We start from the raw sequence: 21419 nt of genomic DNA on the forward strand, positions 1-21419 counted from the left end.
GGCTTTTTAGTCGAGTGAGTATCCAAGAAATTGTGGAGACCTGAGCATGTCACAACACGTCCCGTGAGACTTCCAACACGGACTTGCTTTTGTTCTCCGCCATTGCGGCTTCGTCCCGACGCGCGAATGCCCCCGCATGTCTTTCATTACAAAATCTCCTGTAACAGTGGAATCTGACGAAAAATGGCTGATGTCCACCTTTTCTGCCATTTCTCTGGTAGTCACACGATGTCCCGGATCAACACAGCCTTCACTTTGGAAATGATCTGGTCATTTCAGCCTGTCGATGGCCGCTCGAAGCGCGCGCCCTCAGCTGCTGTGGGCCATCTTTAATCCAGTTGTAATGCTCCTTAATCTGTGTGATGCCCATTGAATCTTCACCGAAAGCCATCTGAATTTTCCGAATGGTTTCCACCTGGCTGTCTCACACAGTTTCTGAAAAAATTTCCATGCAGCAAAGCGGCAGTCGCTCAGCCATTTTCCTGACAATGAAAATCTGACGAGGAGGCTGGATCACTCCTCCCACAAGGCATGCTCACAGGCAAATGACGCAACCGACAGGCGTGAAAAAACTCACGCATGCGCACGAAGGTTCAAGCTTGGCTGATGCAAGCGCACATGATTCAAATCCATATAGTTTTTGCAAAAAATAAAAACATTGGATATTTTTCTAACAGACCTCGTACAATCCATCCTTTTCCAACAGAGTACCATGGTCTCAGATTCGAAGGTGCTGATCCTTATCTGAGCTGCTTCACACTCAAACCTCAAACCTGCCCAGTGCACATCGGAGGTCACATTCCCCACATCACACACAACAAGCAGAGATGTAACTGAGGTCACCAAAATGGACATCGTCCAGGCAAGACCAGACACCGAAGTGGCTCTTTTTTTCTTTTTAAATATAAGATATTTAGATGTACCTTAGTATACACTAGTAGAGTTCTACCTTATATTTTAATGTATAATAGAAGATATACCTTACTGAATTTTCATGGAAATGGAAAAAGAAAATGGAAAAATACAAGTTTGACTTGTTACAAGGACTGGGATGAGCTCATGACAGTTGCAGTCTGTTTGGAATTAATGCTAGAATAAGTGAAATATTCTGTGTCTAAATTCACTGATACTGTATGTGGAGTGGCGTCCTGAGATATATTAAAGATGTAGATTAGACAACAAAATTTAACATATGGATTTGATGCATGTTCCATAGTTTATATATAATTTTCAGTAATTGGTTTTGAAATAATCCAAAGTATTCACATTACAACTAATCCAAACTATTCCAAATGCATTTTGTATTCAGTAAGTGATTACATTTTAAAGTAATCCAACCCAACTCTCCTTCCATAGTGTGTTATGTGGGCGGGGTTTTGTGTGTGTGTGTGGGGGGGGGGGGGGGGGGGGGGGGTGCTGTGTAGTTGTAGATGTGCTGTGAACTTTGTTACTGGTGGAAAACCTGAAGTATATGGTTTTGTAATGTTGTAGTGTGTTTGACATATAGATAACAAACACATGTTCAAAAATATTAATTTTATTCTAAATGTTCTTCAACAGAGTCTCTGAAAACTCGGATTCCAATCCTGATTAACAGGACCCCACAGAACAAAGCGGTCATGGCTGCATATGACATCAACACAGTCCTGAGGGCTAACGGGAATTCAGGGAGTGAGGTTACCGACTGTAGCCGTCCCAAATGCGAGTACACCAGGAGATGAATCTTAGCAGCCCGATGTCCGTTCAGCCAGCAGTAGTAGACACCTAAAATAAAATTAGGATTCAGACTAAAAAGAACCACAAATTAAAACTTCCACAGAAAAAAATTACGTTTTTGTCAGTAAAGTCAAACATACCCGAGTCCTCGATTTTGGCAGGTGTGAACACCAGGTGTTGTCCCGTGTCTATATGCACCCGACTGGATGTTGTGCTGCTGCTACCACTCCCCAAGTGCTCAGAACGGTAAATCGGTTGAGATTCTCTGTCCCAGGCCACAGCCAGGGTGGGTTGTGCTCCGGGACACCCAGGCTCAGGACGTACTCAGCTGGGCGGGTCAGATAGTACACTGGCAGTCCCGCGGGTTCTGTGGAAGAACTGCAACAGAGAACAGAGATAATGTATCAAATTCTTTAGACCCATAATGAAATACAGTAGTGTTCAGAATCAGTGATGCCGGTAGTAACGCGTTACTCTAATCTGACCACTTTTTTTAGTAACGAGTAATCTAACGCGTTAATCTTTCCAAATCAGTAATCAGATTAAAGTTACTTCTCCATGTCACTGTGCGTTACTATTATTTTTCATTGTGGGTCGATAGCAGCATTAAACTTGGTCTGTGGGCAGGAGGTCGGGGTTCGACTGAACTGACCACTTTAAGCGAGCTGTGAGCTTTTAATCCGCGGTTTTTTGCAGCTGCTCGACTCGTCCTCACCTCTTAAAGCACGGTGATCAGCACACCTGCACTGAGCTTTACAAAGACATTTTTATACTTTTTTTCCTCCTTTATTTAGAATTCTGAGCTGAGCCGCTCTGTATCTGGTCGTTAAAAACAGCTGATCCTCCGCGACGCGTCAACAACTAACACTATTTTCCACTCAAATGCACCTAAACTCTCTTTCTGAGGACCACATGATGTGAAAACGCAATAAAACTTTCTTACCTGTAAATCTGGTCATGTTTTCTGCATAAATAAATGTTATCCATTCTTTGTGCTCAAACGCCAAAGCAGGGGCGAATCCAGATGGAATGGGGGCGTGGGGGAGGGATGTGCCCCCCTCCCCCACAACACCCCTAGATTAAAGGTGCAATTTTGAAGCCGTTTTTTACTACAACTAATATTGCTTAAAATAATAATAATTTCGACAAGTAAAATGTTTAGAGAGAATTTAAATGTTAGAAAAATGTTAGAATTTAATAGTTACCTTTATAAACAATGTAGGCTCGAAATTGCAAGTTTTACTGTTACAGTGCTGTCAACAGTTAAATATGAGGTCAAGAAAGACGTCTTTATTTTACTTTTTATAAAACAAGTATTTATTTTCATTGAAGTCAAGAAAGGGTGACTATAAAGTGAGTTTTGGCAAAACAGGTATCATTGTCATGTTGAGGTGGCAGAGGGTTGTTGTCGGCAGCTGGGAAAAGTAACTAAAAAAGTAACTGGTAATCTAACTTAGTTACTTTTACAACTGAGTAATCAGTAAAGTAACTAAGTTACTTTTTCAAAGTAACTGTGGCAACACTGTTCAGAATAATAGTAGTGCTATGTGTCTAAAAACATTAATCCAGGTTTTGAGTATATTTCTTATTGTTACATGGGAAACAAGGTACCAGTAGATTCAGTAGATTCTCACAAATCCAACAAGACCAAGCATTCATGATATGCACACGCTTAAGGCTATGAAATTGAGCTATTAGTAAAAAAAAGTAGAAAAGGGGGTGTTCATAATAATAGTAGCATCTGCTATTGACGCTACAAACTCAAAACTATTATGTTCAAACTGCTTTTTTTTTAGCAATCCTGTGAATCACTAAACTAGTATTTAGTTGTATAACTACAGTTTTTCATGATTTCTTCACATCTGCGAGGCATTAATTTTGTTGCTTTGGAACCAAGATTTTGCTTGTTTACTAGTGTGCTTGGGGTCACTGTCTTGTTGAAACACCCATTTCAAGGGCATGACCTCTTCAGCATAAGGCAACATGACCGCTTCAAGTATTTTGACATTCCAAACTGATCCATGATACCTGGTATGCGATATATAGGCCCAACACCATAGTAGGAGAAACATGCCCATATCATGATGCTTGCACCACCATGCTTCACTGTCTTCACTGTGAACTGTGGCTTGAATTCAGAGTTTGGGGGTCGTCTCACAAACTGTCTGCGGCCCTTGGACCCCCCCCCCCCCCCCCCCCCAAAAAAAAACAATTTTACTCTCATCAGTCCACAAAATATTCCTCCATTTCTCTTTAGGCCAGCTGATGTGTTCTTTGGCAAATTGTAACCTCTTCTGCACGTCTTTTACTTAACAGAGGGACTTTGCGGGGGATTCTTGCCAATAAATTAGCTTCACACAGGCGTCTTCTAACTGTCACAGCACTTACAGGTAACTCCAGACTGTCTTTGATCATCCTGGAGCTGATCAATGGGTGAGCATGTGCCATTCTGGTTATTCATCTATCCATTTTGATGGTTGTTTTCCGTTTTCTTCCACGCATCTCTGTTTCTTTTGTCCATTTTAAAGCATTGGAGATCATTGTAGATGAACAGCCTATAATTTTTTGCACCTGCGTATAAGTTTTCCCCTCTCCAATCAACTTTTTAATCAAACTACACTGTTCTTCTGAACAATGTCTTGAACGTCCAATTTTCCTCAGGCTTTCAAAGAGAAAAGCATGTTCAACAGGTGCTGGCTTCATCCTTAAATAGGGGACACCTGATTCACACCTGTTTGTTCCACAAAATTGACGAACTCACTGACTGAATGCCACACTACTATTATTGTGAACACCCCCTTTTCTACTTTTTTTACTAATAGTCCAATTTCATAGCCTTAAGAGTGTGCATATCATGAATGCTTGGTCTTGTTGGATTTGTGAGAATGTACTGAATCTACTGGTACCTTGTTTCCCATGTAACAATAAGAAATACGAGGTCTATTAGAAAAGTATCCGACCTTATTATTTTTTTTAAAAACCATATGGATTTGAATCACATGTGATTGCGTCAGACAAGCTTGAACCCTCGTGCGCATGCATGAGTTTTTCCACGCTTGTCGGTTGCATCATTCGCTTGTGAGCAGGCTTTGAGTGAGGAGTGGTCCACCCCCTCGTCGTTGTTTCATTGCCAGGAAATGGCGGAATGATTTGGGCTTTTTTTCCATCAGAATTTTTTCAGAAACTGTTTGAGACTGGCAGCTGGAAACCATTAGAAAAATTTATCTGGCTTTCGGTGAAAATGTTACAGGCTTGGTAGAGAATAAGGAGTGTTACTGTCGCTTTAAGGACGGCCCCCAGCGGCTGTGGGGCGCGCCGCGCTCCAAAGCCACCATCGACAGGCTGAACGACCATTTCATTTCTAAACGGATGGCTGTCTGGATCCGTGACCATCATGTGCCATTTCTCTGGTCATCACAATAGCTGGACATCAACCATTTTCCAGCAGATTTCACTTTTAACAAGAGATTTTGTTATGGAAAGCCGAGCGGAGGCTTCGCGCGTCACGATGGATTCGCTACTGGAGCGAGACAAAACCACCTCCGTTTTGGTCTCACAGGACGGCTTTGAGATGGCGTTCAGACAGCTGTCGGTGGTTTTTCAGTCGAGTGATTATCCGAGAAATTGTGGATGTGCCTGGACATGCCAGAACATGTCCCGTGAGGCTTCATCATGGCGTTGCTTTGCGCCATGCGGCACCACCGCGACGCGCGAAGTCTCCTCTCCTCTTTCCATGACAAAACTCAGTGGAATGTGCCGTTCATTTCCAAACTGGACGCTATGTTTTATCCGGGATGTCATCTGGCTAGCACAGGAATTGTGAAAAGACGTGGACATCAGCACTTTTTCGGCACATTGAGACAGACGTGCGGAGGAATTCCGCGCGGCGCGGCGGTGCTGCATGGCGCAAAGCAACGCCGTGATGAAGCCTCACAGGACATGTTCTGGCATGTCCAGGCACATCCACAATTTCTCGGATAATCACTCGATGGAAAAACCACCGACAGCTGTCTGAACGTCATCTCAAAGCCGTCCTGTGAGACCAAAATGGAAGTGGTTTTGTCTCGCTCCAGTAGCGAATCCATCGTGACGCGCGAAGCCTCCGCTTGGCTTTCCATACTTTTCTAATAGACCTCGTATACTCAAAACCTGGATTAATCTTTTTAGTCACATAGCACTACTATTATTCTGAACACTACTGTACGTAACAGTAAACAACAGAATTTTCAAAATGGCTGCAATACCAGAAGGTATCTTCGCTGTTACTTAACAAGGTCAAGACAACGTCTTGAAGAGCAACATGGTGACAACGGCACAAATCTTTCATTATGAGATATAACGGGCAACAGATTTATTGATGGCCACCTGGTCGGACATCAATCAATTCAATCAATTTTTTTTATATATAGCGCCAAATCACAACAAACAGTTGCCCCAAGGCGCTTTATATTGTAAGGCAAGGCCATACAATAATGATGTAAAACCCCAACGGTCAAAACGACCCCCTGTGAGCAAGCACTTGGCTACAGTGGGAAAGAAAAACTCCCTTTTAACAGGAAGAAACCTCCAGCAGAACCAGGCTCAGGGAGGGGCAGTCTTCTGCTGGGACTGGTTGGGGCTGAGGGAGAGAACCAGGAAAAAGACATGCTGTGGAGGGGAGCAGAGATCGATCACTAATGATTAAATGCAGAGTGGTGCATACAGAGCAAAAAGAGAAAGAAACAGTGCATCATGGGAACCCCCCAGCAGTCTACGTCTATAGCAGCATAACTAAGGGATGGTTCAGGGTCACCTGATCCAGCCCTAACTATAAGCTTTAGCAAAAAGGAAAGTTTTAAGCCTAATCTTAAGAGTAGAGAGGGTGTCTGTCTCCCTGATCTGAATTGGGAGCTGGTTCCACAGGAGAGGAGCCTGAAAGCTGAAGGCTCTGCCTCCCATTCTACTCTTACAAACCCTAGGAACTACAAGTAAGCCTGCAGTCTGAGAGCGAAGCGCTCTATTGGGGTGATATGGTACTACGAGGTCCCTAAGATAAGATGGGACCTGATTATTCAAAACCTTATAAGTAAGAAGAAGAATTTTAAATTCTATTCTAGAATTAACAGGAAGCCAATGAAGAGAGGCCAATATGGGTGAGATATGCTCTCTCCTTCTAGTCCCCGTCAGCACTCTAGCTGCAGCATTTTGAATTAACTGAAGGCTTTTTAGGGAACTTTTAGGACAACCTGATAATAATGAATTACAATAGTCCAGCCTAGAGGAAATAAATGCATGAATTAGTTTTTCAGCATCACTCTGAGACAAGACCTTTCTGATTTTAGAGATATTGCGTAAATGCAAAAAAACAGTCCTACATATTTGTTTAATATGCGCTTTGAATGACATATCCTGATCAAAAATGACTCCAAGATTTCTCACAGTATTACTAGAGGTCAGGGTAATGCCATCCAGAGTAAGGATCTGGTTAGACACCATGTTTCTAAGATTTGTGGGGCCAAGTACAATAACTTCAGTTTTATCTGAGTTTAAAAGCAGGAAATTAGAGGTCATCCATGTCTTTATGTCTGTAAGACAATCCTGCAGTTTAGCTAATTGGTGTGTGTCCTCTGGCTTCATGGATAGATAAAGCTGGGTATCATCTGCGTAACAATGAAAATTTAAGCAATACCGTCTAATAATACTGCCTAAGGGAAGCATATATAAAGTGAATAAAATTGGTCCTAGCACAGAACCTTGTGGAACTCCATAATTAACTTTAGTCTGTGAAGACATGTTTGTTTTAATACCACAATCAGTTCTCCAGGTCTCTGTGCTCCAGGTGAACCTCACATTTTACTGTCAAATGCCAGAGTGACACTGAGCCAAATTAATATATTCCTGCAGAAAGCTTCCTGATTTTGCAGCCTCATGAAAACAGAAAAGGTTTACAGTCCAGATATGCCCTCTGGTCTGGTAGCTTGACTCTCTTATTCTATGTACATGTGAACACCGTTAACTTGCCTTTCAGCTTAACTCACTGTCGATTTGTTGTCCCCGAAAATTTAGATTACTGTATAATAGTCAACATTTTCATCAAATTTGACCATTTTTGGGAAGAACGGGCAAGAGTATAAATTCCAGCCCAGTCTGAATTGAATAAGATCATTCTTTCATTGTAATTTCATCCACGTCGTCTCCAGCAAGTTCTAAGAAGATTTTCAAGCAAGTAAGCAAGTTTTGGTTGTTAAAGCAAGCACCTTTTCAAGTGAGCGAGTGGCCATCATGTCCAGACACAGGAAGGATCTAAAGAAGAATGAATGAAAAACTTCAAATCGTCATCGTGCAAACCGCTCCAGTGCATGCTGAAGCCAACAGAACCACATCGTCCGCAAACAGCAGAGATGAGATTCTGTGGTTCCCAAACCGGACCCCCTCTACACCCTGGCTGCACCTACAAATTCTGTCCATAAAGATAATGAACAGAACCGGTAACAAAGGGCGGCCCTGGCGGAGGCTAACGTGTACTGGAAACAGGTTTGACTTACTACCGGCAATGCGAACCAAGCTCCTGCTGCAGTCGTACAGGGACCAGATAGCCCTTAGCAAAGGACCCCGGACCTCGGAGCACCCCCATAGAATAGAACTCGCTCTATTCTAGGATTATCTGAACCGCATGTCCAAATTTCATGACAACAGATGCAGAACCAACAAGCGCAGGTGATCACATTAATTAATTAATTAATGCCACGATTCCACACACTCTGATACAGCAGATGGCAGTATGCACCTCTAAAGCTGGTTTGTGATCTGTGGATAAACACAAAGAAGAAGAAGATGTTTTCTTTTTAGTTACTTTACTGTTAAGTTTGTTTTCAGACTGTGTCTGATGACAGGATCAGGGTGAGTGACTCAAATCAGGCATTCATGACTGATTTAACCATTCAGGTGTCATCCAAACGTCATCCTACAGAAGTCGCAACTATCACGTAGCGGGATGCTAACAGCTAATGTTAACATGGCCAAATGGTTCCTTCATGATCATTTTATTACAAATATCTGTAATAATATGACTTGCTGTGCGGTTAATTGGCCTAACAGACCAGTATGAAACTTATACTGTATTTTTTCCATTGATTGCAGTGGTGACTTCTGCACACTGAAGGCTACAATGCTACGAGAGTGCCATATTTGCTGTGGACACACATACAGACGGACACAGTGTTAAATATATGTGTGTTTATTTATTATATTTTATTTTTTACTATATCAAGTATTTGCTATGTTTAAATGGTTATATTTTTAGTGAGTTTTAGTGATCTGTTTGAGTATGCATGTCAACTGGTCTGACTGGTTTTATCTGATCAGATAGTGCAGCAAACAAAGGAGTTGGGTTCCACCAGGTACCAAACAACTGTAGGATGAAGACAAGGGGTGGGGTTTCCCCTCTGTCTATGTGAGCCAATAAGGTTAGGTGTTGCGGGAATAAAACCCACCCAGTGTACCGCCTACACTGTCTTTTATAAAAACTACTTGTTGGCTTTGTTCAAGATGGAGCCCCTGTGTGGGCTACATCTCTGGGAACCCAGGCCTGTTTTTCAACGTGACTTTGAAGAAATTCAGTTTGAGGAATAGTTTGACTTTGTACTTTGTAAGGGACGGGATTAGAATAAGAACCAGGTAGAATTATGACACTTTATGGATAGTATTCTGCTCAGTATCAGCATATCCTTCTCTACACACTTACCTGTAACCAGTAACTGACATCACGGTGCGTATTATCGAGGGGGGAGTAGGTTGAGGTGGACAGGACACTTCACAGTTTCTGACCTCCATCTTGGCTCCGCCATCGTACTGCTTCAACTGTCTAAAAGCCTTGGGCACCGCCCCCGAACCGCATGAGGTGTACGTTTGGTTGAGCTCTCTGTAGCGTAAATGCAGATAGTCAGATTCCACGTAGCAGAGACCCACACGAAACTGCTCACCTGGAACGCCACAGCGGTCGCACACAGTCCAGGGCTGGAAGATGGTGAACAATTTGTACAGCTGAGCGGAGGTTCTCATTTCACGGCTCGGCAGCGCGGTGCTCTCTTCCTCTGGGCTACAAGCACAAACGCATCATGAAAAATGGTTAAACAGTGTCTAACCTGGTGGTGCCAGTAACAATGGAGAAGATGCAACTGACAAAAATTCTGTGCAGATTTCCTGCCTTATGGTCACCTTGAATAGAAGCTGATCTTGCTGGCTTCCTGGATGTCCACATCATAAAAGAAGAAGTAGTCTTTTTGGGTAGAACCGCAGATATAGATGCCAGAATCATTGGGCCCCGCCCTGAAAATCACAAGACTGAAAAGACAGATGGAGATTCGACTCTGCAGGTCTCCACTATGAGGGACCTGACTGCTGTCCAGTAGCGTGTTGCCACGGTGATCCGTCAGCACTCTGGTGTCCTCAGATCTGCCTAAGTGCTTTTTATAGAACCACACCACTGATCGGACCTGAAACACACAGCAACAAGGAAACATAAATATATCATGAAAATCATTTTCCAAAAATCCTCAAATTCCAACCAACCAACTTTTCCAAAATGTTTGCAAATTTACACTACAAGATACATGCACACATGCACAAAGAGAGCAGTCAGAATTCTGACTTTGAACCCTGTTAGACCTCAGTGATGCTACACAAGTTGGAAGGAAACACAATCTGACAGTGTAAAATAAGATGAAGATACAGATAAAAAGAAAATTCCAGCACACATGTGGATGGCCACCAGCATCTGATCAGCTCTTGTCTGAGCCACAGACGGTGTCTTCACACAGTTCCACCATCGTCTGTCCATCATTTTTTGACTAACCTTCAGTCAATGACTTATACTCTGCTGCCCTCTATTGGTTCGTGGAGGCAACTACAAGAGGACTCCTGAGTGCATAGTTTCTCTCTCTCTGTGTAAAATATCTCCTAATATTAAACTTAATTTTCATCATTTCATTTAGTGTTTTGTGCAGTTTGAAACAGTGGTTCAGTCTTTTGACATAAACTGACTCATGTTTCATGTGTGGAGCGCTGCAATTTTCCCAATTCTTCCAACCACATATAGGAAAAATTGGCCCAGAATGCATTGCTTTCTCAACATCCGGGTTTTTTTCCCCCCAGTCAAATTAATTTCCAGTCCCATTGTTTACCGTACTTGATGTCCACGTTTTATTTATAATTTTAATTAAAATTTATTCTATTGTTTTTACATGTGTCTACAAGAAAACCATGTAAGTTTATCCGAGTATGAATGGTGAATGGACTGCATTTATATAGCGCTTTTCCATCTGCATCAGACGCTCAAAGCACTTTACAATAATGCCTCACATTCACCCATTCACACAGACACAGTAATGTCAGGGTGCTGCCATACAAGGCACTCACGACACACCGGGAGCAACTTGGGGATTAAGGACCTTGCCCAAGGGCGCTTAGTGAGTTTGTGGTTAGGCTGGGGTTTGAACTGAGGATCCTCTGGTCTCAAACCCAACGCTTAACCACTAGACCATCACCTCCCGAAAATGACCATGAAGATTTGGAGAGGAAGCATCATCATGTTAAGAATCTCAACAGGACAGTTGTGGTGGCGACACCAGATTTTAAAGCAGTTAGCACTGCTAGCTGTTAGCGCCGTCCATGTCTACCAGCTCCTTGGCTGTGACTGGATAAATGAAAAAATCAAAACGCGTAAAGGTGACTGACGATGGCAATTGGATGTTTAATGACTGTTTTGTGGAGCTTTGAAGTATGTAAGATGATGAAGCCCTGTGAAGCAGGAAGCAGCGTTGGACAGCAGGACAGTAATTCTCTGTGATTACTGTGTGTCGCTTCAGGAGAATTAAAATCAGCGGGAAGCGGTTGTGTTGCAAGGTATGTATTTATTACTGGTTACTTTGTTTCTGCAGTCTGGTTTACACTTACTGGATGTATTTTTTAACGTTGGCTGTACATTGAACATTACAAGCTCAGCTGTTGGGCGGATAAATATAATGTCTTACCTTATTTGCCCACCACTTTTTTAAGGCTTTATTGCGGCGTGAAAAGCGGCGTATGTTTGACACATTTGACGGCGCCGTCTTTAATTACTGCAAAAAAAAAAAAACACCGCAATGGATGAAAGCAGACAAACTTCATAAGTATTTTGAACGGAAGTCTGTTAACAACAACAAAACTGTTTTTGAACAAAATGCTGCTTGCTGGCTGTAAGATGGTGTTAGTTTGACACAGTTCCCTGGGTGTGATGAGCCAAACAGAACCGCTTTAGATCACAGCCCCTCCACGGGCTGCGAACCCTCTATGCAGTAGGGAGTCAAAGAACTGTGTTTCTGCAGCACTGTGTGTAGAATCATTCATTTTGGGGGGGGGGGGGGGGGAAACCCGAAATTCCCCCCCACTGTCTACGTCTATGTTTTGAACCACGTTTCAGTGAAAAATCCACATCCAGGTGTTATTAAATATCCACAGTCATTTGGTCAGGCAGAATTAACCAGACAAAACTGCCTTTTCTTCTTCTTCTTTTTTTTTTAACTGTAGAAAAACTGAAATTATAACTTAAATTATCTCCTCTTAAAAACCATCGTTTTTATCCGCTGACGTTACACCAACTTCAGCCTTTTTTTCTGTTTATGCAGAAGGAGCAGATAAAGAACTTTCTTTGTAGTTTTACCATGGTTGGTTTGCAGTTGCAGACCAGCTCTACTGTAGCTCCGGACATGAAGGCAACGTTTCTGAAGTTCACCACAGCAGAACAAGCTTTTAGCGCAAAGTCATCGGGCCTTGCCTCAGGAGCGACGTAGCTCCACACCGCCTCCTGCAGGAGGAGGAGGAGGAGGAGGAGAGCAGGAGCCATGAGGAACACCTCTGAAGAGCTGTGATTTGTGAGTTGAGCGACTTTCTGTTGAAACCTGTTGAAACACTGACAGCTCTTCCCGACTTCACTCTCTCCCGTTACATTTTACTGACTGTGACGTCACGTGTATCACGTCACAGAGCGGCGGTTTGTTTTGTTCTTAAAGTTAAATGTTGTTTGCAGAGGCTAAAGTTGGTTTCTGGTTGTAACTGACGTGGTTTCTCCGTGACTTTTACTTTTAAAGTGTTACAAAATGTTTCACATATAGAAACTAGACTGACCACTCATTTAGCCGCATTCACACTGGGCGCGACACTCTGGCGATGGACGCGCCACCATCACCCGGTGTGTCGCTCTGCTTTCGCTGCGAAAATTCGCCACAGTGCGTCATCAAATAGGAGCAGCTTCCATTCCGCTCGCTAGCTCCGGTTGTCAGTCAAGTTAACATGGTGGACCTTGATCACACGGAGCGTTGCTGTGCTGACAAACGTTACCAGCGGTGCCGTCCCTGGGTTCACAACATCCTCATGAGACATTCCCAATTTGGGGCGTATCATTGTATGCTGCAGGAGCTGCGTCTGGATGACGGCCGCTTCCAGCGGTACAGTTGCCCAGTTCCGGATCACCTTTTTTAAAGTCCCGCTATACGGAGCCGTAATGCAACTGAATGTCTTTAATTGTGTATTGTTGTATTGGGTATTTGGATGTTATTTAGCTGAAAAAGTCTGGGTGGAGTAGCGCTTCTACTTAAAGTGTGAAGCCGCATTATGTGTGGTGCAAACATTTGCCAGAAATGGATCACTTTTGCTGGTTCCGGATCACAACACTCTGTGTCACTTTGGGGGCATTCCTGGCATCTGGCTGGAGCCCTTCTAATGCAGAATGATACACACTGTACCCGAGTGTGTTTTGAACACAAAATGATAGAAATTATACTTATTTAAATGAGAATTCGAAAGGCGCCGTTATACGTTTTTACGAGCAAAAAATGAAGTGTGGAGGTGAGATTTCTCCTGAATTAAAAAGTAAAAGCCCCCACATTCATGCCCATTCGTGATGTTGAGATGACCCCCAAAGTCCACATGACTCACAAGTACTAACACGAGGCTGCTGCTTCAGTGATCCGCAACCGGCAAATTTTCGCGTCAGAGATAAATGCGCACAGCAATTAAACAGCAAGACATAACACACTGACATTTTCTACCAAAGTAAGTAAGTATTTTCCCACTCTAGAACCAAAAACACTGAATGTCTAACTCACCTTTGGTACGTCTTAGAGATCGTTACTTTAAAACTTGCAGGAATGAGTGAGTGAGAAAAAGACCACAGACACCGGGATGTTTTGATTCCTCTGCTGATCACAAGGATGGCTGGATCCGGTCGAGCTTGTGGTCGTTTGTAGACAAAACATCAATCTTTCCATTGGTACCAAGTATTAGCTTATTCGTGCTGATTATGAGAAACGGCGGTGCAAAAACAACAGCAGTGATCTGGAACTGGCAATGATCCGGAACTGGGCAAGTGACTGTACTTCCGCCTCTGCAGGACCCAGTTTGAGGACCTCTTGTCCCGTTCTGGCGCGCACATGTAAACAATTAAAAAAAAAAAAAAACTGTCCGCTGCCGCTGCTGCGGGGCAGCTGCTCGCTCTTCCCCAAAAAACTCTGTCATATTTTTGAAATAAAAGACAAAAGGGACATAAGTCCTGCTCACAGGCTGGCGACCAGAGACAGGACATGTTCACATCCAACTCAGTCAAACTCTAGACATCTCCACGTCACTACATATCCAGTCCCTGATTGGTCATTGCAGTGCAACAAGATGAAAAAGATCAGATTTTTCAACTTGGGGAGGAGGGCAACGCGACGCGATGCGATATCGCGCCGCAAACGGGCCAATCGCTCAAAATCACTTCATTCGTGTCCATCACGTCGCGTTGCGTGGCTTGGCGCCACAATGCATCCTTCCATAGGGATTACATGGCAACCTGTCGCCGCTGTCGCTTGCATCGCGCATGGTGTGAACGCGGCTTAAGAGTGCAACACTGCTGCCAAGTACAACAGACCCTTTAAGGCACCCTAGAGGCAGCCAGTGCCAGTATTTGTTCAACAATGAAACAAATCCTCAGGAACAGAGCTTGCCTGATAACTGTGCATCCAGTACACAAATAACCTGAATTAAATACCCTCCTTTGTGGGTTGGTGTGGGTAATATTGTCCCAGCAGATGTTTATGCATGTTGAGCAGATAATCAGTTACACTGGTTTGGCACCAAAAATAAACAAGAGCTTACATATTTGTCGACATTACAAAAGGTAATCCAAGGTACTGTCTTATTGTAGTCTTGAAATAACCATTCTGAAAAATGTTTAAGTTGAAATAAAATTATCTGTTTGCCAAAATAATTTGTGTGTTTTGCCGTGCAGTCACACCTGAGAATGTCTGAAATTGTACAATGCATTTGCTGAAATTTTAACAGGCATTTTGTCAGTTGACAAAAAGAAATCCTTTATATTTTTAAGAGTAATAACCCTTATTTTGATTGAAAAGCACCCACAGGTCATAAAGTTAATATGTGTACAGCATCAAGAACTCATGACATCATAAAGAGTCCTGTTCAACTGTTTAACCCTCTGGGGTCCAAGGGCATTTTTTTGGACAGTTCACTCACCTGGCATAAATGTTTTATTATTGCTGTTAACAGCTCTCCCTGCATCCCACAATCAAGTTTTATGTCTCTTTTTTCAGGACAACCTGTGCTTTCATAATATATATGCTTTGTTGTGTTTTGTAAGCGTAATAAAGGTTTACAATCAGAAATAAGAAAGGAAAAAATAAAGCGGAAATAATTTTCCACACACATTTATTCAAAACACACAGCAAACTATAATATACAACTGTTTTGACACTTTATAAAGGTAATTTGAGGTCTTGTGTGAAAGACTGTACAACAAAAAGGTTCAAACAATAAACACAAATGCACATTTTGAACATTATATAAAAAATGGTCTATACGTTTTGTGTCTTCATCTCAAAGCAATTTCTGTCTGCTATTACACAAAGGTTACATCACAAACTTCTACTGTGTTTTGGAGTGTTCTGTGCTGCTCCTAAAGCAGCTTTCATTCACACTTTGGCCCACTTTGGCTCCTTACATTCTGAGGAGTGGCCCTCCCCCTCGCTCCATTGATATGGTAAACAGTGCTTACCATGTCAATGGAGCAACACAGTTATCGAGCAACAGAGTTATCCAGTAACATTCACATGCAAACTAATGGAGCAATCCTGATAGTGACACACTCTTTGTTTGAGCACGTGAGATTGTCATCAGAGGCTCTCCGTCTGCTCCGTCTGCTTTCACTGATCGCTCTGTGTAATGGCGCAGGGCGCATTGGAGACCAATAGTATGTACTCATTGGAGCACCCAGGGGCTATTCAAACAGGCTAACTAGTAACATATCACTCCTGAAAACGATCTTTGGCTTTTCATGTGAGGTAAATCTACCCTACGATTGGATTTTGGAAAACCACGTGACGGTGAACCAATTCTCATTGGACACTCACATTGCGCATGTCATCACACAGCTTCTATGAGGAGTACAAAGATGGCCGATGGATGGCTCGAAAGTCAGCTGAGTTAACTAACCAACAAAAAAGTAAGTTTCTATCTCATATCATTAAAAAGTTATTTATAATTTAGTAAAGCTTGGTCTTTGCCATCATATACGACGCCGTCGTTAATTGGCGTCGTCAGATGGTTAATTCAGAGAGTGGCGTCAACTCAGAACATGGTGCCATTTTGGTTCCAACTCCAACTATGAAATACTGAATGAACCTTTTATGTTTTCAACATTTTTTAAAATCATTTAACCACATACAGCAACAAATCCAGTTACAGGTACTACCAAAATAAATATAAAAATAGTTCAGCTATCAAATTTACATAAATTTACAATTTATGAAGATTTAAGCCTGATTTATGCTTCTGCAGCTCTGTAACTCCGTGTCATGCAATGACATGCGTGACAGTTTTAAAGTTCTCCGTCTCTGGATTATAAATGGTAAATGGACTGCATTTATATTGCGCTTTTCCATCTGCATCAGACACTCAAAGTGCTTTACAAATAATGCTTCACATTCACCCCAATGTGAGGGAGCTGTCATACAAGGCGCTCACTACACACTGGAGCAAATAGGGGATTAAAGACCTTGCCCAAGGGCCCTTAGTGATTTTCCAGTCAGGCTGGGATTTGAACCGAGGATCTTCTTGTCTCAAACGCACTGCAAAAACTTTTATAATATGAAAGCGTGAAAGCAGAACGGTGTCAAATCACAGCCTTTTGTGTCTGATTTAGCAGGTGTACATCAGGCTGCAGATCCCAGTCTGAACACTGTTTGAAAAAAATAAATGGCCTGACTTTTAATCAGGGAAATGACTCCGGTCCAACTTTCCTCAAATCAGTAAGTGTCAGAGGTGAACTTTAATTTGTACCTCTGTTACTGTGCACGTCCAGACTGTTCAGGGTTTGAAATGGAAATACATTGCGATCGGATGGGACATTTTATCTTTTGTGAGCGAAAAATCTGTTGTACAAAATCCATTATCAATCAATCAAACAATTTTTTTATATAGCGCCAAATCACAACAAACAGTTGCCCCAAGGCGCTTTATATTGTAAGGCAAGGCCATACAATAATTATGTAAAACCCCAACGGTCAAAACGACCCCCTGTGAGCAAGCACTTGGCTACAGTGGGAAGGAAAAACTCCCTTTTAACAGGAAGAAACCTCCAGCAGAACCAGGCTCAGGGAGGGGCAGTCTTCTGCTGGGACTGGTTGGGGCTGAGGGAGAGAACCAGGAAAAAGACATGCTGTGGAGGGGAGCAGAGATCGATCACTAATGATTAAATGCAGAGTGGTGCATACAGAGCAAAAAGAGAAAGAAACACTCAGTGCATCATGGGAACCCCCCAGCAGTCTACGTCTATAGCAGCATAACTAAGGGATGGTTCAGGGTCACCTGATCCAGTCCTAACTATAAGCTTTAGCAAAAAGGAAAGTTTTAAGCCTAATCTTAAAAGTAGAGAGGGTGTCTGTCTCCCTGATCTGAATTGGGAGCTGGTTCCACAGGAGAGGAGCCTGAAAGCTGAAGGCTCTGCCTCCCATTCTACTCTTACAAACCCTAGGAACTACAAGTAAGCCTGCAGTCTGAGAGCGAAGCGCTCTATTGGGGTGATATGGTACTACGAGGTCCCTAAGATAAGATGGGACCTGATTATTCAAAACCTTATAAGTAAGAAGAAGAATTTTAAATTCTATTCTAGAATTAACAGGAAGCCAATGAAGAGAGGCCAATATGGGTGAGATATGCTCTCTCCTTCTAGTCCCCGTCAATACTCTAGCTGCAGCATTTTGAATTAACTGAAGGCTTTTTAGGGAACTTTTAGGACAACCTGATAATAATGAATTACAATAGTCCAGCCTAGAGATATTGCGTAAATGCAAAAAAGCAGTCCTACATATTTGTTTAATATGCGCTTTGAATGACATATCCTGATCAAAAATGACTCCAAGATTTCTCACAGTATTACTAGAGGTCAGGGTAATGCCATCCAGAGTAAGGATCTGGTTAGACACCATGTTTCTAAGATTTGTGGGGCCAAGTACAATAACTTCAGTTTTATCTGAGTTTAAAAGCAGGAAATTAGAGGTCATCCATGTCTTTATGTCTGTAAGACAATCCTGCAGTTTAGCTCATTGGTGTGTGTCCTCTGGCTTCATGGATAGATAAAGCTGGGTATCATCTGCGTAACAATGAAAATTTAAGCAATACCGTCTAATAATACTGCCTAAGGGAAGCATGTATAAAGTGAATAAAATTGATCCTGAAGGGAATCTGTACATCTTGAAGCCCTTGCTGTGTCTATTTGTGCCTGCAAATGCACAACAACCTGGCATTTTCAGCTGATAAATAAATAAAATAGCTGGATTTCCATGCAGACAGATTAACAGCGAACACTATTTTGAACCCAAGATGGCACCATGAGTTACGTGACCGTGTTTTTTTTTTCCCGACTTGTCATGTTGCCACTCTCTCAATTAGGGTACTCCAGCGGCCTCTCGCCCAGTGTCTGCTGGAAGGCTTCAGCTCCCCCTTGGCAATTAATTGGAATAAGCATGTATAGAAAATGAATGTAAGAAATACAGTGTTCTCAGTCAATCCAAAATGTTAACCACCTCACACCTAAATGTCTAACAAAGGAAAAGTGAGTTTTGCTTGTCCCATAGGAATTTATATTCGTGCCCAAATATAAGATAGCTGCTATTAATTAGTGTGCAGAATTATTTAGACTCCAAGTGAAAATCTAAAGTTAAAAACTATCTTTGTAAAACCTTATTACACAGCACCAGTGTAAAATCAAATGGTCTCCACTTTTCTGTTGGGCCACACATGGGAATGCCAATATAAGAAGTGAGTTTTTCAAATGCAAAGAAGTGGTCAGCTTAATGACTTTTCTCTTTTCTTTTTTGCCGTTCGTTGGGGAGAAGCTTTTCTTTGCCTTTGTCACTTTGGTTGGCATATAATTAACTCCTGCTTAATATGCTGTTTAAGGGCTCTCCTCCCCATGCCACAAGCTTTGAACTCGCAGACCACAGACGGGGACAAAACCCCCATTTGGAACGCTTCCTTCATGCTCATCTGAGTGTTTAAAGAGAACAAAGTTTACAAGACGGAACAGCACACCAAAATCACAGTGTGCACATTCATCCCATTCTGCAAAACCGTCAGCTATTAAATGCATAAAAGTGTTTACACTTTGTGTCTTAAATGCTGCATAAAAATACTCCACAGCTCCATCGACCCTCAGGGGGATGCTGAAGAGAAGACTATAGATTTCCTCTCAATAAGTGTCCCAGTAATGTGGATTTTTGCATGAAACACCTCACAGGACCTCTGACGCTCCTCTGCACTCATCTGTAGGAATGTTTATTGTGTGGGTCTCTTTTTTTCCACGGCCACCCTCACCTTCCCCACTTCCAGCATACATTCTCACATGCATTATTTTTGTTTTTCATAAATCATCAGCTGGTAGCCTTAGCTCTCAAGTGACCAACCCCAGGTATATATGTTTGTGCTCCATTCCTCCAATTCATATGGAAAAAGGTTTCCTACCACAAATTTGTCAGTGTGTCCTGCATGTACTCAGAATTTTGCAAGGATCGGCTGATCTGTGTGGCGAAGATAATCCAAATTTATGACCCCAGGGACATCTATGGGATTTTTTTTTTACCTTATAGCTTCAGATGGTATTGTAATTTGCCAAGTCAAATCATTATATTTTACTGTTTAGCAAGGAAGCCTGGCCAACAGACCTAGAATAACAAGATTTATGGCTGTACAAGCATTGAGACTGATTCTTGATGCCCAGAGTGAGGATAAAAATAGCTCCATTGATGGAGATGAGTTAGCATAAAACAGTGAAGATCGTACCTCTGATATGTCAGACCACCCTGATATAGAATTGTTATAGAATATTGTGATGCTATAACTATCCTACCACGTTGTAATACATATTGTACTCAATGAAACTTTACTTTCTATGATGTACTGTTTTCATTTTTGATGCAAAGCTATGCATTGTACATTAAGTAACAGATGGTAATCGTGGGTGTTTTTGCCTACTTTTTGGTAAAAATAAATTTCGAATTCCATACCTTACTACATTAGATGATGGATCACTATATTACAGAGTGTACTAAATATGAAGAACCCAAAAACAATCAATTATATAGATTCAGTTTATTTAATTTATATATTGCCAAATTGCAACAAAGCTGCCTCAAGGTGCTTCACACAAGTTAGGTCTAACCTGAGCAACCATATAACATATTAGTCGCTAAATAGCTCAGTCACTTGAGAGTTAAAACATCAGAGGCTTGAGGTCATGCAATTTTTAAAAAAAAATTATCATAACTGAATCTCTGTTACCAGACCATGAAATTATGATTCACTGTAAAAATGACAGAACGTTATATCTGTTAAAAGAGCGGTTTCAAATTCAAATTACCTAGAGAGATTATTCTTGATTATTCTCTATTAGGAGGATCAGTAATAACAACAAGTGTTTAAGCTTAGAAAAAAACAGTTTTGCTGTGAATTGAACAAGAATATGTGCTGCACAGCTTTATAAATGTTAGACAGTTGCTTTCTGCGTTTATGTCCTCTGATTTTACAGACTTCGTCAAAAATTGCAGGATTGCTTTAAAACATGGTGAGGAAAAATATTATTTGAATTTAATTGTTTAAATGGGTTTATTGGTCCCACATGATCAGATGATGATCTTTACCCAACTAGGATACAAATCCAAATTAATGTCACACATTCTGGAATGATGTACACATTTAAATTCACATGTAAATTCAAAGGTTTTTTTCTTTGAATTTACATTCTTTTTAATACTAAACATCAGGAGCTTTGTGAGATTTGAGATCTGGATCTCAGATTAGTAGTTTCCAAATGCAATTTTCAATAAAGTGTCCCAAGAAATGGTATGTGACAAGCAACAACAGAGAATCAACACATAATAAAGCGTATTTACTCAAGTGACAGTGGTGAAGATTACAGGCCTGTCTGTCTGACTGCTTGTGTGTTTGTCTTCCTCATACAACCAGCCCCATCTTGTGATTAAAAAGAGTTGAGAAAAGTTTGAGCCAGATTTGGATCTGTTTCAAACTCTTTTGCTTTTATTTCTTACCCAGTATTTCAGTCGCATGCTTTGTGGCATCACACTGAAAAAAGTGAAACTTGAATCAATGTTTTAAAAAAAACTGCTCTTATTGCA

General features: G+C 41.8%; 2 protein-coding genes across 2 annotated transcripts in view; one reads left to right on the top strand and one right to left on the bottom strand.

Moving 5' to 3' along the window:
* Positions 1 to 1537: 1537 nt before the first annotated feature.
* LOC117507744 (Ig-like V-type domain-containing protein FAM187A) lies at positions 1538 to 12577 on the bottom strand. Its single transcript, XM_034167557.1, is given in 6 exon segments — positions 1538 to 1764; positions 1857 to 2027; positions 2030 to 2094; positions 9440 to 9793; positions 9913 to 10190; positions 12395 to 12577. Coding segments are annotated over 6 exon segments (1278 nt in total).
* Positions 12578 to 13023: 446 nt separating this feature from the next.
* LOC117507745 (zinc finger E-box-binding homeobox 2-like) overlaps positions 13024 to 21419 on the top strand; it is a 128565-nt gene continuing 120169 nt past the window's right edge. The window contains exon 1 of the mRNA XM_034167558.1: positions 13024 to 13178. Within this exon, the coding sequence (XP_034023449.1) occupies positions 13024 to 13178 (155 nt within the window). The remainder of the gene's footprint in view (positions 13179 to 21419) is intronic.

This window comes from Thalassophryne amazonica, chromosome 3 (assembly GCF_902500255.1).
Source record: "Thalassophryne amazonica chromosome 3, fThaAma1.1, whole genome shotgun sequence".
NCBI lineage: Eukaryota > Metazoa > Chordata > Actinopteri > Batrachoidiformes > Batrachoididae > Thalassophryne > Thalassophryne amazonica.